Source organism: Rhinoderma darwinii, chromosome 1, assembly GCF_050947455.1.
Source record: "Rhinoderma darwinii isolate aRhiDar2 chromosome 1, aRhiDar2.hap1, whole genome shotgun sequence".
In the NCBI taxonomy this organism is placed as follows: Eukaryota; Metazoa; Chordata; class Amphibia; order Anura; family Rhinodermatidae; genus Rhinoderma; species Rhinoderma darwinii.
In genome coordinates this window covers 64549487-64566338 of record NC_134687.1, presented here as the reverse complement: position 1 = coordinate 64566338, position 16852 = coordinate 64549487, and the positions used below count along the sequence as shown (strand labels likewise).

The 16852-nt window shown below is 40.8% G+C and overlaps 1 protein-coding gene across 1 annotated transcript in view; it reads right to left on the bottom strand.

The window, feature by feature from the left end:
- N4BP2 (NEDD4 binding protein 2) overlaps positions 1-16852 on the bottom strand; it is a 99325-nt gene that overhangs the window by 25613 nt on the left and 56860 nt on the right. Inside the window, exons 8-13 of the mRNA XM_075859352.1 lie at positions 11299-13304; positions 9816-9901; positions 8313-8358; positions 4936-5111; positions 2790-2902; positions 1567-1690 (exon numbers count right to left, since the gene is read on the bottom strand). Of these exons, the coding sequence (XP_075715467.1) occupies positions 1567-1690; positions 2790-2902; positions 4936-5111; positions 8313-8358; positions 9816-9901; positions 11299-13304 (2551 nt within the window). The remainder of the gene's footprint in view (positions 1-1566; positions 1691-2789; positions 2903-4935; positions 5112-8312; positions 8359-9815; positions 9902-11298; positions 13305-16852) is intronic.

Below are 16852 nucleotides of genomic sequence, written 5' to 3'. Positions count from 1 at the left end.
CACGGGATCTGCGGCGACGCGATGACACATACTCACCGATTGAGCGCGGTCTTCTTCTGGTCTGGTCGCTAGTCTCACGGGATCTGTGAAGGCTGGCGCGATGACGTCATCGCATCACCTTCGCAGAACTCGTGAGACTAGCGACCAGACCAGAAGTTGACGGCGCTGCATCGGTGAGTATGTGTCATCCCGCCGCCGATAGCCAGCAAGGGAACTAGTAGTTCCCTTGCAAATCCCCATGTCTCAGATCAGTTTTTAACGGTTGTTACATGTATTGACAGCCGTTAAAAAACGGATCCATTGACTTCTATTGGGGCCGTCAGGCCGTTAAAACGGCCAAAAATGGGACGTCCTATTTTTTGACGCCCATTATTCACGGGCCGTTAAAAAAACGGCCGTGTGAATACACCCATAGAACATCATTGTTCTGAAAACGACCGTGTTATGGCCGTTAAAAGAAGGGCCGTCACTCTGCCGTTTATCACGGTCGTGTCAATAAGGCCTAAAATTAGTTTATAAAAATGGAACAAAGAAGCTAAGATCATTTACAAATCTGTACATAAAATGGATTGGATACATGCAGTTATAGACCACTAGAGGCAGCAGCTCTCCAGTCTAAAATGGCTGATAAAAGGAAACAATTGATTAAAATGAAATGCATGCAAACTGAGATAGGATAAAATTAAAACCGTCTAGGCACTGTTCACATCACACTATAGCCCTCCGTTTGACGTATACATTGGGATAAGCTCTTAAGGTATACCTCCGATGGAAGGCTGCGAGTTATCTTATTGTATACGGACACAGTGGGATACGTCGTCCATAGGCTTCTATTGAAAAAAAACAACACGTATACCATGCGGTTTTTTACTGAAAACCCTTGTGTGAAATTATGCTCAGTAGTTTTGTTATAGTCTACTACGCTATTCCATGCCTTTTTTGCTGTATATCGATGCCAGACATTTGCCAAAGAGACACTTAATTGGTCTCCATTGGGTTAATGGAGTCCTTTGAATATGCTTAGCATGTTTCCCGATGAAGATCCAAAGTGTAACATCACTAATATGATGTGAACAGGGCCTAAGTGGTCTTACTTATAGGTGACTTGTTCTATGATATGGACGCTAGCGCGCGTGCGTGTATTAAATAGCAAAACAAATTGTGAGCCTCACTGGGGACTGATGCGAAGTACAGCACTTCAGAATACTTTCTCAAAAGGGTTGCCTCAGGACTGTCCTAATATGCCCTATTATGGCATATAAACATCATAGAGGGGGTCCCCAGTTCAGGACCCTCCTCTGCGAGCGAGAATAAGGAGCCTCTTTGGCAGATCCAGCCTGTCCATGCATTACATTGTCATACTACATTCATCCTACAGTGGCCTCTGCAGGGAAATGAGTGGACAGAAATAACTTCTCCTGACACGAAGAGCCGACCACCGGGGGTAAGAGAAGCTGGACCCAGATGATTGCCAGGACGGCCTCCATAACCTTTTTAAAGTGTTGTTCCGATTATTATTTTCCTGAAACATCATCTCATCTTTAAACAATAAATAGAGAGAAGTACCTTTTCCTTGGTTTTATCGGTCGCTGAGGACACTGATGGCTTGAAGCCGAGCGCGATCACATTCTGCACAGGATCCGCCTCCAGAACAGAGCTCATGAACTGCTCAGTCTTTGCTAAGGAATAACTGTAGACAAAAGTAAACTCCACTTAATATAACTAGTAGGCTGCTCAGGTATCCATCAGTAGCTATCCTGGAGCTCAGTCTCAAAGTCTGTAAAGAAACATCCCCCACATTGACAAATCAGTTTACGACAATTATTGGGGTAAACTGCGCCGTTAAAATGTCGAAATTTGGGAAGGGACCAGAAAAGTGGGCATGGCCTCTAAAGAGACTCAGTTTAGGACAGATTTATTAAATAGAATAGGTAAAATTGGGAGAAAATCTGCGCCTGCTTAGAGCAGGCATAATTTCATTTCCAGATACATTTGGCGCAAATCAGTAGAATTTAAAAAAACAACAACTTTTCACTCTGTGTTTAGTGGTCTCCGTTTTACATATACGCCGGGAAAAGATCCTGACATAGAAGATTAATGGAGGCTGTGACGGAGGCCTAACAGTGGCACCCGTCACTCACAGGCTAGAATGTTATCCGTTATGAACTCTCGTGACGTTTATGTTAAACAGATGCTATTATAGTCTATGGGTGACAGATGATGCTAGTAATAGTGGCATCCATTTAACGCATCTGTCACCCATAAGATATAATAGCATCTGTTTAACGGATTGGTCATAAAAAGCTATTGAAATGCTTATGAAGTATTGGTTTAATGAAATCCTGTGACAGTGGCTATATTCAACACCATCATTTTACAAAATTATAACACTTTGCGGGTTCAGTTTGAAAGGGTTGTCCTCTTTAGACAACCCCCTTCCACATCCATTATTAGGGCATATAGATGTATGGGAATCCATCATGAAAGACCCTTCTGTTAGCCAGAGCGAAGAGCTGCTGCAAAGAGTGGCTCTCCCTTTGGAGTTCCCGGCTCATCCATGCAACGTGCAGACGGCCCATTCATTTCAATTGGCTTTGTGAGGAAAATGAAAACTTGACATTCACTTCCCCCGATGACAACAGCTGAAGGGCCCTCATAATTTGCGCAATACAAGGGGACCCGTAACATAGGAAGGACAACCCCTAGAACTGAAGACTATTTTCAAAAACTGAACATACAGAATAAAATATAGGTTTGCTAATAAATAAAATAATCCAATTCTTCCTTACTTGTTTTCCTTAAAGATATCCATTAGTAGTTGTTGCTCAACATGAGGAAACATTTCCAAGAGCTGCTTCTCCTTCAGTTTCTCAGCACAGTTTTTACTTGATAAAGACTTCTTCTACAGTAGAAAAGAGGCAATTTATTGGATAGACTTCATTGAAATCTTTTGTCACAGAATATATATATATATATATATATATATATATATATATATATATATATATATATAAATAAAACATGCTGAGTGTAAGACTCTGTTCACATCTGCACTCGCTTTTCTGTTCCGTCACAGGGAAAAAAAAATATATGCAAAAAACTAAAAGTGGCGGATTTGTCGCATGACTGTAACCAAAGGCGCCCGAAAGTACCCATTGACTTAGAGGGTTCCGACAGGTTTCCTTCATTTCGCTGGACACAATAGCACTGCACACTGCACTATTCTGTCCAGCAAACGTGACACTATCTGCAACGGAGGCTCCTGGCGAGCCTTCCGACGCAGATGTAAACGGAGCCTAAGGCTCTGTTAACCCCTTAGTGACCAGCCCATTTTAGGCCTTAATGACCAAGCTATTTTATTCGTTTTTCTATAGTCGCATTCAAAGAGCTATAACGTTTTTATTTTTTCGTCTACATAGCTGTATGAGGACTTGTTTTTTGCGGGATTAGTTGAGCTTTTTAATAGCACCATTTTTGGGTACATATAATTTTTATATTAACTTTTATTAACCCTTTTGGGGGGGGATTATAAAAAAAACCTGAAATTCCGCCATTTTCTATGCGTTTTTAAATTGACGCCGTTCACTGTGCGGCGTAATTAACATGTGACCTTTATTCTATGGGTCGGTACGATTACGGCGATACCACATATGTAAAGGTTTTTTTATGTTTTACGACTTTTGCACAATAAAAACACTTTTGAACTAAAATTATTTGCTTTTGTATCGTCGCTTTCCAAGAGCCGTAATTTTTTTATTTTTCCATCAATGTAGTGATTTTTTGGGCTTGTTTTCTGCGGGACAAGACATAGTTTTGAATGGTACTGTTTTGGGGTACATGGGACTTATTGATTCATTTTTATTATGACTTTTTTATGGGGCAATGGGAAAAAAATGCAATTTCGCCATGGTTTTTTGCGTTTTTTTTTTACGGTGTTCACTTTGCGGTTTAAATTACATATTAACTTTATTAATGGAGTCATTACGGTCGCGGCGATACCACATATGTGTACTTTTTTTTTTTTACACTTTTACTAAATAAAACCACTTTTTATGGAAAAAAATGGATTTTATTTTTTACTGTACTTTTTATTAATTATCTTTATTTCACTTTGATGACGGATTTTATTAGTCCCACTAGGGGACTTTACTGTGCGATGTTCCGATCGCTGCTATAATGCTCTGGTATACTTCGTATACCAGAGCATTATTGCCTGTCAGTGTAAATCTGACAGGCAATCTGTTAGGACGTGCCTCCGGCGCGTCCTAACAGGAATATGTCCAGGGCAGACCTGGGGGCTTTTATCAAGCCCCCGGCTGCCATGACACCCCATCGGAGACCCGCGATTTCATTCGCGGGCCGCCGATGGGTGACAGAGGGAGCGCACTCCCTCTGTAAATAAAGTTAAATGCCGCGGTCGCTATTGACGGCGGCATTTAACGGGTTAAACGGCCGCGATCGAAGTAAACTTCAATCGTGGGCGTTGGAGCAGGAGCTCAGCTGTCATCAGACAGCAGAGCCCCGGCTCCAGCCTGCACGGGAGACCCGTGCAGGACTTAGACTAGGCTGACGTGAAAAGGCAGCGGCCTAGCCTAAAGCCCATTAGTGACCGACGTAAAAAGGCGTATTAGTGGTCACTAAGGGGTTAATGTCTCTATTAGTTATTTTTCGGCAAACTTCAGTTGCTTTTTAAAAGTCAAAATAGAATAGCATGCGTCAGTATTGCATCCAGCAAAGGAAAACAAAAACAAAAAACTGAACGGATACCGAACGGTAATGTGACTGATCCATTATAAGTCAATGGAGAAAAAATAAAATAAAAAATCAGGTCCATCATAACTGACGGAACCCATCAACGGAAACGGAACGCTGATGTGAACAGGCCCTAATGCATCGGTTTGTTCAATAAATATTGAAACACAAGTTAGTCCATACGGAGTCCTCGTGGGCTTGTAACGCCATCTCTTCTGCGATGATCTGACGCATTGATACTTTCTTTATTCTTGTGTTCCATTGATCCATGAATGGAAGGAGGTCTGTATCTCTTTGCGACACTTCAGATAACAATTTTTCAGGATTATCTAGGTCAACTGGGTAATCCGGTAAACTGTCTGCAGAAATATAAATAGCATAAAAGGCATGACTTAAAAAAAAAAAAAAAAAAATCTATACTTGATCACGATACCAGGGTCTTGGTGGTTTACTTAAAGAGGACTGGTCAGCTCTACTGACATGTCTCTTTTAGTAAATACTTACAATCCCCGTGAAATTAAACTATTCTGGAATATCTTTTCTTAGAATTCTGGGTTGTGTTGTTCCTCTGTATTACCTACTGGAAATGTATGACTAAATTGACAACTGGTGTTACCATTCCCCTTCTTAATATGGTTTGTGCCTACACACTTAAATCCATGCGGACAGTGTCCGACTTTGTAGAAACACCTCCTATTGCCAAGGCAAACGGTAACACCCAGTTGTCAATGTAATAATACATTTCCAGGAGGAACAACAGAGGAACAGAACACCAGAGCTGCAATACCACATACAACCCGTGGACAGGTGTGGCACTGTTTTTTGTAAGAAAGCTGCCATGTTTATCCAAGGCCTCATGTACACGTCAGTATTCTGGTCGGTATTTTGCTTCAGTATTTAAAAGCCGAAACCAGTAGTGGAACAGAAACTTGGAAAACCCATAATGGAAAGATTTTCACCTCTTCCGTGTTTTGGACCCACTCCTGGTTTTGGCTTCCAAATACTGAAGCAAAATACTGACCAGAATACGGAAGTGTGTATGAGGCCTAAGCGTGTACAATCTCTACAGTTTCAGTATGTACAACAGAACTGCTGCATTTGTCAAAAGCCTCACCTATCACTTTTCTTTCCAAGTGATTGTCTGAGGCGGACAGATGGATTTGATTTATATTGAAACCAATTAGGAGAACAAGCCAGTGACTTAGTCTCCCCATGACATGAACCCACAATAGCAGCTTCCTTCATTAAAGCATTTATTTCATACTTATAGTCCATAATGGAAACGTCGAGTCCCATGCGCAGCATGTCTAAAGCCGGCTATACACAGAGAAAAGTTGTCCAAACCTGCCGAATTCAGCAGGATCAGCTGACTATTTAGGTGGGCCTCCCAACTCTACGCCGACAGTCTGTTATTCACACGATCTTAGGTCTCATGCACACGACTAATGGTTTTTACTGTCCGCAAATACGGATGCACATCCCTAGCCGTCCGCATTTGTGGACACGCCCATAGAATTGTAGGGGCGAGTCCGTGCCGCAATTGCAGACAAGAAAAGGACAAGTTCTATATTTTGCAGATCATTCCAACGGCCAAGACACACATCCATAAATATACGGAAACGTGTCCGTGGCCTATAAAAATGAATGGGTCCGCAATTTCATCCGTAATTACGGATAAAGACTATGGTCGCATGCGTGGGGCCTTAGATTATGATGATAGAATAAAGAAGTACAGGAAGAAAGCTGCTGGTATGGGTTCATTTCATGGCAGAACTATTTGTTTTGGTCCCGAAAGTATTTATTTATGAATTTTTATTCTAGATTTTTATTACGGATTTTACAAATTTTAGGGAGGGGGAAAAGGGATAATAGAGAAACAGGAAAAACAGGGGTACAAAGTCATGGTCCGAGTCAGCATTAGGAGTGTAAAATTAACATTCAGACAGCAAAGAAACCGGATTATGCAGGTGAGAACATAGACTGATCAGCAAGCCGCAGGGGCCACCATAAGGAATCTGCAAAACTCATGTGGTTCAGTCTGCACCATGATATACTTGCAGCCGCCTCTAAACGATCACATACAAATAACGAAAACTGCAATGTAGTAGTAATCGTATATACACAGCAACATAAATTTAGCTCCCATGACATCAATGGTGGGGCTGGGCACAATGAACACCAATGTCACATAGTCGTCGTCCCTAAATTTAAATCTAAGTGACAGCAGAAACTCCACAATAATCTTTACCAAATGGAAAAAGGAGCACAAAACTACCAGAATATACACAAAGTATAAAAATAAAAAGTTTATTGAATCATACAGAGGCAAATAAAGAAAAATGACAAAAGAAGACAACGGGTGCACAGGGAAGGACCTGAGTAGGAGTCCTGAACATCACTCCCTAATCGGCATAGTGCGGTGGGGTGTAAAGAGTAAAGATCCCTGACTAAACTATCTCCCTTCCACTAAAGTCTAACATAATGCCATAAGTGCAACAAATAACGATGGTGTGTAAGCTTCAACAAGGTATCTTGCCCATATTCCAAGCACCACGTAAAGAAGCCCCAAGAAAAGTAGTAGGGTACCCTATTTGTAACACAGAGTATCCATGCGTATAGGTGGAAGCTGGCATGCTTTCAAAGTACCCAACAGGCACCTAGTGAATTGCGCCAATCAATACTAACCCATCATGGTACACGTTCCAAAAATTACACCACTGGAAGGACCACCACCTCAGGACCCCGACAGGCGTTTTGCCGTCAGCATTTTCAAGGGGTACCCTACTACTTTACTTGGGGCATCTTATAGCCTTACACCTCATTTTCAATGTTATTGGTTCCAACCATGATGGTATACGGTTTACATCACATTTGACTTTACATCTTTTTGCACATTATGTAGATCTATGCTGGATAGTTGACCACCACCGTAGTCTGGATTTAATGACTTTTTAATGTTTTGTCTTGACAGTTTGTCAGATTTTGTTCTTAGTGTTGGTATACCAGGATATGTACCTTTAATAAGGGACTCGCTCTGGTTCTTTTTTGGTTATACTCTAACTTTAACACTAGGACATGTCAGAAGTTTGTTGAACGTTTAGTTACCCATTAAAACCAGATTTTTTGGTCTCTTCAATTCTGGTGATTTTATGAAGATATGTGCATGTAGACATAGACATAAGTGGTATGTATGAACACTGTACATAATTTACTTTTATTTTTAGGACGTGAGGTGCATCTAATTTTCTGCTTCAGTCACACTTTTAGGCACAAATATTCATTTTTATGCATTTTTTTTCATTTTTTAAATGAAAACTTGCAATTTGACACAAAATTGCATGACGGTGCCCGTGTGAATGAAGTGCTGAGAGTTTTGACAATGTGCCAAGTGTAGACTTTCAGAAAATATATAGGTATGGGGGTTTAATATAATTCTTTATTTTGTAATTTAGCTTTTAAAATGTGAAAATCGTCCTGGCTACCAGAGGTGCAAAATGTCAAAAACCCTGGCAACGAAAAGGTTAATGTGAGGGTTGATTCACTCAAATAAGAATACTTGCCTTGGAAAATGAGCTGATGGGATAATGCTTCTTGTCGGTGTCTTTCCTGAGGAATAAAAAAAATAATCAGTTATAATAAAAGAATGAAAATATAATTGCAATTTGGTCTCCTCGAGGAAGAAATCCGTCTTGTGCCATTAACCCGACTGCGTCTACTCAAGGCGGAGTGAAGAGCTAACAAAGTAACTTTTTGAGCAGGGTTTTGATTGGCTATGTGAATTGCACTTTAGAAAGTGTTTTTTGTTTAGTTATTTGCATATTTTTACATGGAGAATTGCCTAATGTCTTAATACCCTCCTGCTCATTTTCCCAAATAAGGAGCATTCAAATGAAGGTGCTAAAACAGAATCTTACGTAGGTAACCAGAATCATGGGTCAATTATCGGGCAAACGGCGTTCATATGAAAGCTCGTCCCGACCATTACCCTGTGTAAACGCTCGTTCATCGGCTGATTGTATAAGTTTATGCAGCAATAAATATTATCGTTAAACAGGTAGAGGAGCTGCATGATAGAAATGTAGAACAATCGTAGTAACGGTCGCTCGTCTCCATGCATAACCGCTCATCGCTCCTTGTGAAAGAAGCTAACAAGCTGTCTTGGCGCTTGTTTTCACGGCCCATATCGGCCAGTGTGAAAGGACCTTAAGACCCAGGTCGCAACCAGTCAATATAGATCACAAATGGGTGCAGAGTGTATCCAAGGCGAGGTTACTTTTTAGTTCAATGCTACAGACAATTCAGTCTGCAGTGTTGAATTGCATGCTGGGGCTTCAGGATGGAGGAGCTGAGGATTGGAGGACTCACAGGTAAGGGCACAATTGAGATTACATGCAGGGGCTTGTCAGAATCTACCACCCCTCAAGGTATACCTTTTACTGGGGGTCTTGTGGGCCTCATTTATTGGGGATCTATGGACCTCTCTGCTATTGGGCGTTGGTGAGGTGGCCACATGTGCAATATACAGGAAAAGGGGGGACAATATGGGCTGAGATCGGCAGTTATAGCCAAGAAAGAAATGATAAACCAGTAGTCCGGGACAACACCTATTACCCGAGTTATGAACCAAGACTTCTTCTATAGTAAACTCGGCTTATAGAGTAATAATGTAAATAGAATATTAAATCTAAGTTTATTAATTCTGTAGAAAAAAAAAATACTTGCACATTTTTTGCAGGGAGAATTGGTTAAGGTCTCACTGCCTTTCTGCTGGTCATTCTTAAAAAGATCGTTAAGATTCACGCCACTATGCTATCCAACCAACGTATATCGAAATGAACAGAGAGCAGCCGGGCATTAAGTCGTTTTTATGGAGTATGATGGCATGTTTAGCAGCACAAATCCCTGCTATATGTTGTGGAGTACGGGGACATCTCTCTTCAATGTGCAGCAATTTGTGATTGTCATCTTAAAAAAGTTCTAATAATTGGAGCTCATACACGGAGAATACCATGGTTTCATGTATGGGAAGTCATTTGTATTAACATTTATGTAGATTTACTAACCATGATTGATTCTTTCCACTTCTTATGGATAGATTCAGCCAACTTCAGGTCTATTGGCACTACACAATCTTCAATAGTTAATGAGCCTGGACAGAGAAAAGATCAAATAAACTGAAAATAGTCAGAAATCAATATCAGACAAACAATACGCTAACAGTTCTAGCAATTCTCATAAAAGAGAACAATATTAACCGGAAGCTATACAGTAAAAGACCTTATATTCAGAATCCAAAAGGATAAGTAGGTAATTGCCCAATGGTTTGGCATTAAATTGGTGTAAGAATTTGATACCATATAGAAGACGTGCATTGGATCAGCACTGGTAAGGATCAAAAAAGTGTTTTTACAAACTAGACAACCGGAGATGACAGATATATCCATCACGAGCGGGTGCTAGTCCCCACATCGTGACAGATTTCACAGTCACTCGGATCTTGTTGCCACTATTACTGTACCCATGAGATCAGCGGAGGTGGCAATAGCACGGCTGTTATAAACAGATGTGATCCTGCCGGGGGTTGGAGAGAACTCCGACCCCGGCAGTAGATGTCGTGGTCAATAGCAATTGTTGCATTTGAAGTGTTTGACAGACAAGGGGGCTACTTCTGTCAGCCCATCAGTGCCACAAGATGCAATCACGGGGCATTGATGGATTATTAAAAATAAAGCCTTTTTTTTTTTCATTTAAAAAGAATTGTATTTTGATTTTTAAATGTTGATATTACTGAGAGATCTAAGGATACACTGTCAGCACAGCACGGACCTGGATTTATCACTGTTCGGCTGTGTCAGTGAGACATCCAATTGTGTAAGGTCAGGCTTCGTTCAAATCTGCGTTGTGACTACTTCATGGGTTCCGTCTGAGCTTTCCGTCAGCGGAACGCATGAACGGAATCCAAACAAACCATACTATGGTCACCGTTGTTTAAGTGTTCCAACGTTTTGGCGGAATCAATACTGTAGTCGACAAATGCTCGTTCATCGGCTCATCGTATCGTTTATGCTGCACATCTCCCTGTGGAAACAGGAAGATGTGCTGCCGATGTACTTGAAATGCATGGGGACGAGTGATCGTAGTAACCTTTGCTCGTCCCCGTTTGCTCCTTGTGAAATGACAGCCGATCAACAAGCTGTCTCATTGATCGACACTCCTTTATACGGCCCATATTGGCCGGTGTAAATGGACCCTAAGATGTGAACAAGTCAACATCTGTTTAAGCAGCTCACCTCGATAGTCGAGCTTGGTGTCTACTGGATAGGTAGTCCCACCGCTGTAACCTCCCACCGATTTGCAGAATGGGGGACCTCAGTCCAACGTCACCTAACCAACCCTACGTCCGCATTTCCACTCCATACAACTCTATGGGACAGCCCATTGGGAGAGCTCCAGTGGGTAAATGGTAAGTACTGGTCTAAATCTCATACACTAGACTCCAACATTCATATAGTAGATGGTATGTTTTAGCAGCTCTGTAATAATTACCTGGATCAATTCCAACGGGGCCAAATAACTCAGTGAGCTGAAAGGCAAATTCTGGAGGCAAAGCCAATTCCAAATAATCAAATTGCAAGGATTCCTTAGATTGTGACCTAGAGTTGCTTTTATTTTGCGTTTTCTTTTCCTCTTCAACAACCGTTGAGACTTCTGTAAACTCTTGCTCTTCATTAGTCTCATCCACTAATACTTCAGGACGATGCATATCTGAATTCTTGGACAAATTTGCATTATTTGAATTGATTTCCTCTTGGTTGTCTTTTTGAATAGTTTTCAATGTGTTACGGTCTTGTAATAGGTCGAGAGATGAATCCTGTGTATTAGGTTTTTGTGTTTGTAAAGCTGAAGGCCACATTAGGTGGGAGGCAATGGGGTTGGTTATGGTTTCATGGTCCTGAAAAAGTTCTGACGAAATTCTACATGGATGACCAAGATTAATTTCATTAGAAGTTAAAATATTACCATTTTTTAATTCTTCTGCTACAAGGGGCAATGCGTTAACAAAGGGAGAATATTCTGAAGCTACAAAACTGTGGTTGGTAAAATCAGTTTCCACATTTTCAGGCTGTTCTTCAGCAATTATAACAGATTTTTCCTCAATTATTACAGAAAAGTTATTCTGAAGAGTATCCTCATCTGCATGGGACTGCAATTCTAAGTCTTCACATTCCTCATTCTTATAAAATTTTTCTCCAGAGTCAAGAAGCAAGTTTGTCGTCCATTCTATATCTTTATCGCACCTTTCAAATAAATCTTTCAGTACGTCAAAAGAAAGGGACTTAAAAAGTTTGCAAAGAATATCTAAACTATCCTTATCTCCTAAACTGATGATATCATCTTCCTCCACAAATGTACTTTTATGATGCATCGCTCTGTATGGTATATTCTCCGCAGCATCTGAGCTGCCTTGTAATATTTTTGATTTAAATCTACTACTTTTTCCTATTAGTATTTTTGCAGAATCTAAAACATCCACATTTATGTTCTCTATTCTCCACGCCAATGCAAAATCCTGTGGCTCGGTTTGCGAAAAATTGCACAGGCCAACACTAGGCTGCTGAAGGTTTTGTGATGAATCACATTCTTGTAACGGGTCCTCATGTTTGGATGAGATGGCACAATTGTTTGTGAAGTTTAGTGCTAATTTGCAATGCCTACAGTTACGCCTCGGTGGCCTTGGCTTTATTTTAACATCTTCAACACTTGAGGTAATCGGAATATCCTGACCATTAGTAGATTCAGCTACTTGCTCTTGTATATCAGAGGGCTTATCAATAAACATGCCCTTAAATTGGACTTCTCCTTCAGCACCATCGTCCTTATTATGTAGGGTTAATGAAGTACATAACTGTTTTTCCAATCCCAATAAATGTTCTTCATCATAATCCACAGTGGAGGAGTCAATAAGATATTCCATTTTTAAAGCAGTACCTTCTTTCAACTGGTCTTGTTCACTAGATCTATTATCTATTTGTTCATGTTCAATAGCCTTCTCTATATGTTCTGCATCAGCGTCCGCGATTGCATCATTTTCACCACTTTTTTGCACTGAGGTATTGTGTTTTTCACGTCTCGCTCTGGCTTTTCGCCTCCGCTGGGTCCTCATGGTTTGCTCTAATGGCCAGTCTCCTACAAAGTTAAGCAACTCTGGCCTTGCGTTAAGAATGGATTCCCCACTATCTATATCTGGACCCTGCTTATCTACAGCAGCCTCTACAGACTCCTCAGAAGAACAGTCTTCATTACGTTGCTCTTTATTCTCAGTATGGATATTATCTAGAAGATGAAATAATTCCACATAGCGGGCACTCACTGTTGTTGTCAGATTTTTTAGATTTGATCCTGCAAGAACAGGAACCATTTCAGAACCGTCTTCAAAGATTTTCTGCCTGTCTGGAGCTTCACTTTCCATATCTTCCATGTTTCCTGATTCAGGGGTTTTACAAAACGCTGTTTCTTCAGCTTTTAAAGACTGTGGCAATACATTGAGCTCCCTATAAATCCAAAAACATTATTTTAGTCTTCTTCCAAAAATAAAATAAATGATACACATCAGTAACATATTATAATGAATTACACTAAAAAAAAATGTGACTACAAAGAGTCACTGACTACCTGGAGGACTCTGCATGTCTGTGCAGAACATGGATTTAAATGGAAACTGTGTAATGCTTAATCTGGTCTGTGGTGGCGCTGCAGGGAAACTGAACACTTGTTGCCGGTTTCCCTCATAGATTACAGCTGATTATGGATAAATGGATCATCCAAAAGGAGAAAACCCCTTTAAGGCTTTGTTCACACCTGTGCTAGGACTCCGATCCGTCTGAACGGAGCCCTGAAAGACACACAGGTAAACCATAGGTTTTCTTTTTACTTCACCATTGATTTCAATGATGACTGATCCGGTGCCAATGGTTTCCGTTTGTCTCCGTTGTGCAAGGGTTCCGTCATTTTGACGGAATCAATACCGTAGTCGACTACGCTATTGATTCTGTCAAAACGACAGAACCCTTGCACAACGGAGACAAACGAAAACCATTGGGACCGGATTCGTCGCAATTTAAGTCAATGATGATGGAAAACGGAAACCTATGGTTTACCTGTGTGTCTTTCAGGGCTCCGTTGTGGCGGAAATCTCAGACGGAACGGAGCCCTAGCGCAGATGTGAACGAAGCCTAACTCACCAGTATTAGGGGCTGGAAAAGAAATTTTAAAAAAATCAGTTACCTTTTCTTTCCCCCGGCGATTTAACACCATTGCTCCGACAGCACTCCAGGTGGTTATTTACAGAGGGCTAAAGGCCCTATTACACCAGGCAATTTTAGCCGATGCAACGAGCGCCGATCAACAAGACAGCTCGTGGATGGGCGCTCGTTTTCTCCTGTCACAAGGAGATATGTATAGGGACGTTCGGTCGTTACTCCGATTGCTCGTCTCCATACATTATCATGTTGGCAGCACGTCTCAGGGAGATACGCTGCTGACAAAGATTATATTTCAGTTTTTAAAATGATACGATTGACAGTTGAACGAGAGTTTGCTCATTCATCTGCTGATCGCTGCCCTGTTTACACAGGGTAATTATCGGCAACAAGCGTTCCATGAATGATAATTGCCTAGTGTCAAAGGGCCTTAAGTGGCCATATGTTGTATATATGATTCATCACAAGTGAGCCCCGCTGAGCCGTCTGATTGGTTGCAGTGGTCACATGCTATGTAAACGACCACCGAGAGGACTGCCGTAGTGACAGTGCAGGATCGCCGGGGCAAAGAACAGGTAAGTATTGTTTATTTGGTTTATTTATTTAGTTTCCAGACCCTAATAAAAAAAATAAAAAAAAAACACATCCCGGATAACCCCTTAGTGACCAGCCCATTTTAGGCCTTAATGACCAAGCTATTTTATTCGTTTTTCTATAGTTGCATTCAAAGAGCTATAACTTTTTTATTTTTTCGTCTACATAGCTGTATGAGGACTTGTTTTTTGCGGGATTAGTTGTACTTTTTAATAGCACCATTTTAGGGTACATATTTTTTTATTAACTTTTATTTACTTTAATGGGGGGGGATTATTAAAAAAAACCTGAAATTCCACCATTGTTTTATGCGTTTTTAAATTGATGCCGTTCACTGTGCGGCGTAAATAACATGTTACCTTTATTCTATGGGTCGGTACGATTACGGCGATACCACATATGTAGAGGTTTTTTATGTTTTACGACTTTTGCCCAATAAAAACACTTTTGAACTAAAATTATTTGTTTTTGCATCGTCGCTTTCCAAGAGCCGTCATTTTTTTATTTTTCCATCAATGTAGTGATTTTTTCGACTTATTTTTTGCGGGACGAAACGTAGTTTTGATTGGTACTGTTTTGGGGTGCATGGGACTTATTGATTCATTTTTATTATGACTTTTTGGGGGGGCATTGGAAAAAAATTGCAATTTCGCCATTGTTTTTTGAGTTTTTTTACGGTGTTCACCTTGCGGTTTAAATTACATATTAACTTTATTAATGGAGTCATTACGGTCGCGGCGATACCACATATGTGTACTTTTCCTTTTATTTTTTACACTTTTACTAAATAAAACCACTTTTTATGGGAAAAAATTGATTTTTTTTTACTGTACTTTATTAATAATCTTTATTTCACATTGCTGACTTATTTTATTAGTCCCACTAGGGGACTTTACTGTGCGATCTTCAGATCGCTGCTATAATGCTTTGGTATACTTCGTATGCCAGAGTATTATTGCCTGTCAGTGTAAATCTGACAGGCAATATGTTAGGACGTGCCTCCGGCGCGTCCTAACAGGCATATGTCCAGGGCAGACCTGGGGGCTTTTATCAAGCCCCCGGCTGCATTGACACCCCATCGGAGACCCGCGATTACATTCGCGGGCTGCCGATGGGTGACAGAGGGAGCGCACTCCCTCTGTGTAAACAAATTAAATGCTGCGGTCGCCATTGGCGGCGGCATTTAACGGGTTAAACGGCAATGATCGAAGTAAACTTCGATCACGGGCGTTGGAGCAGGAGCCCAGCTGTCATCAGACAACAGAGCCCCGGCTCCAGCCTGCACGGGATCACCCGTGCAGGACTTAGACTAGGCTCACATGAAAAGGCGTCAGCCTAGCCTAAGGCCCCTTAGTGACGAACGTTAAAAGGCGTATTGTTGGTCACTAAGGGGTTAATTGAATACGGTAAAATACAAGGTAAAATGTTACCAAGTACATTTTCCAGCGATAAAGCTTGCCACAGACAAAGAGATCCTACTCCCCAATCTGGTAAACAATTGCAACATTCTCTAGAAAAAGGGGTATACACAATAAGATAATGCCCATAATAAAAACTACTTTCCCCAATTCAAAATATTTATATTGTGGGAAATAATGTATTTTTTGCATTGCCCAGCATTTATTTTTCTTGGACAAAATTAATTCTACTTTCACACTGGCGTATTTTAGACTATTTTTCATCAGTATTTGTAAGCCAAAACCAGGGGTGGAAAAAGTAAAAAAGTAAGTTTTGTACCCAGTCCTCTTTTTGGCTAACAAATGTATCATGCACCTGTATCTAAGTAGCCAAAATACTACACAGCATTTACTGCTAGCAGAAACAATTCTTTTAACCCCTTAAATGACTGCCTATACGTGTTTTCACAGTGGCCATTAAGGGTACTTATGTCAGTACCGTTCCACAGCGGCGCTTTGTCATAAGATAGCGCCCCCAGGAGGCACTTAAACTCTGTGTCCTCAGCTACGGAGGTAGCTGAGGCCTTGGAGCACAGACCGAGGACCGTTTTGTCCGGACCCCGGTCACGTGATCGTCGTTATTCACCGAATAATGGCGATCACTGTAAAAACAGCGACGGTTAGTTCTCTCTATTCTCTCACAGAATATATTCTGTAAGAGAAGAGATAAATGGTCAAAATAAGGACCAGTGTAATGTGTTCTAGCAGCGATCAGATCTGCAAGACTGGTAGTCCGCTAGTGGGACAAGTAAAAAAAAGTTAAAAAAAATGTATTAAAAAAAAAATTAA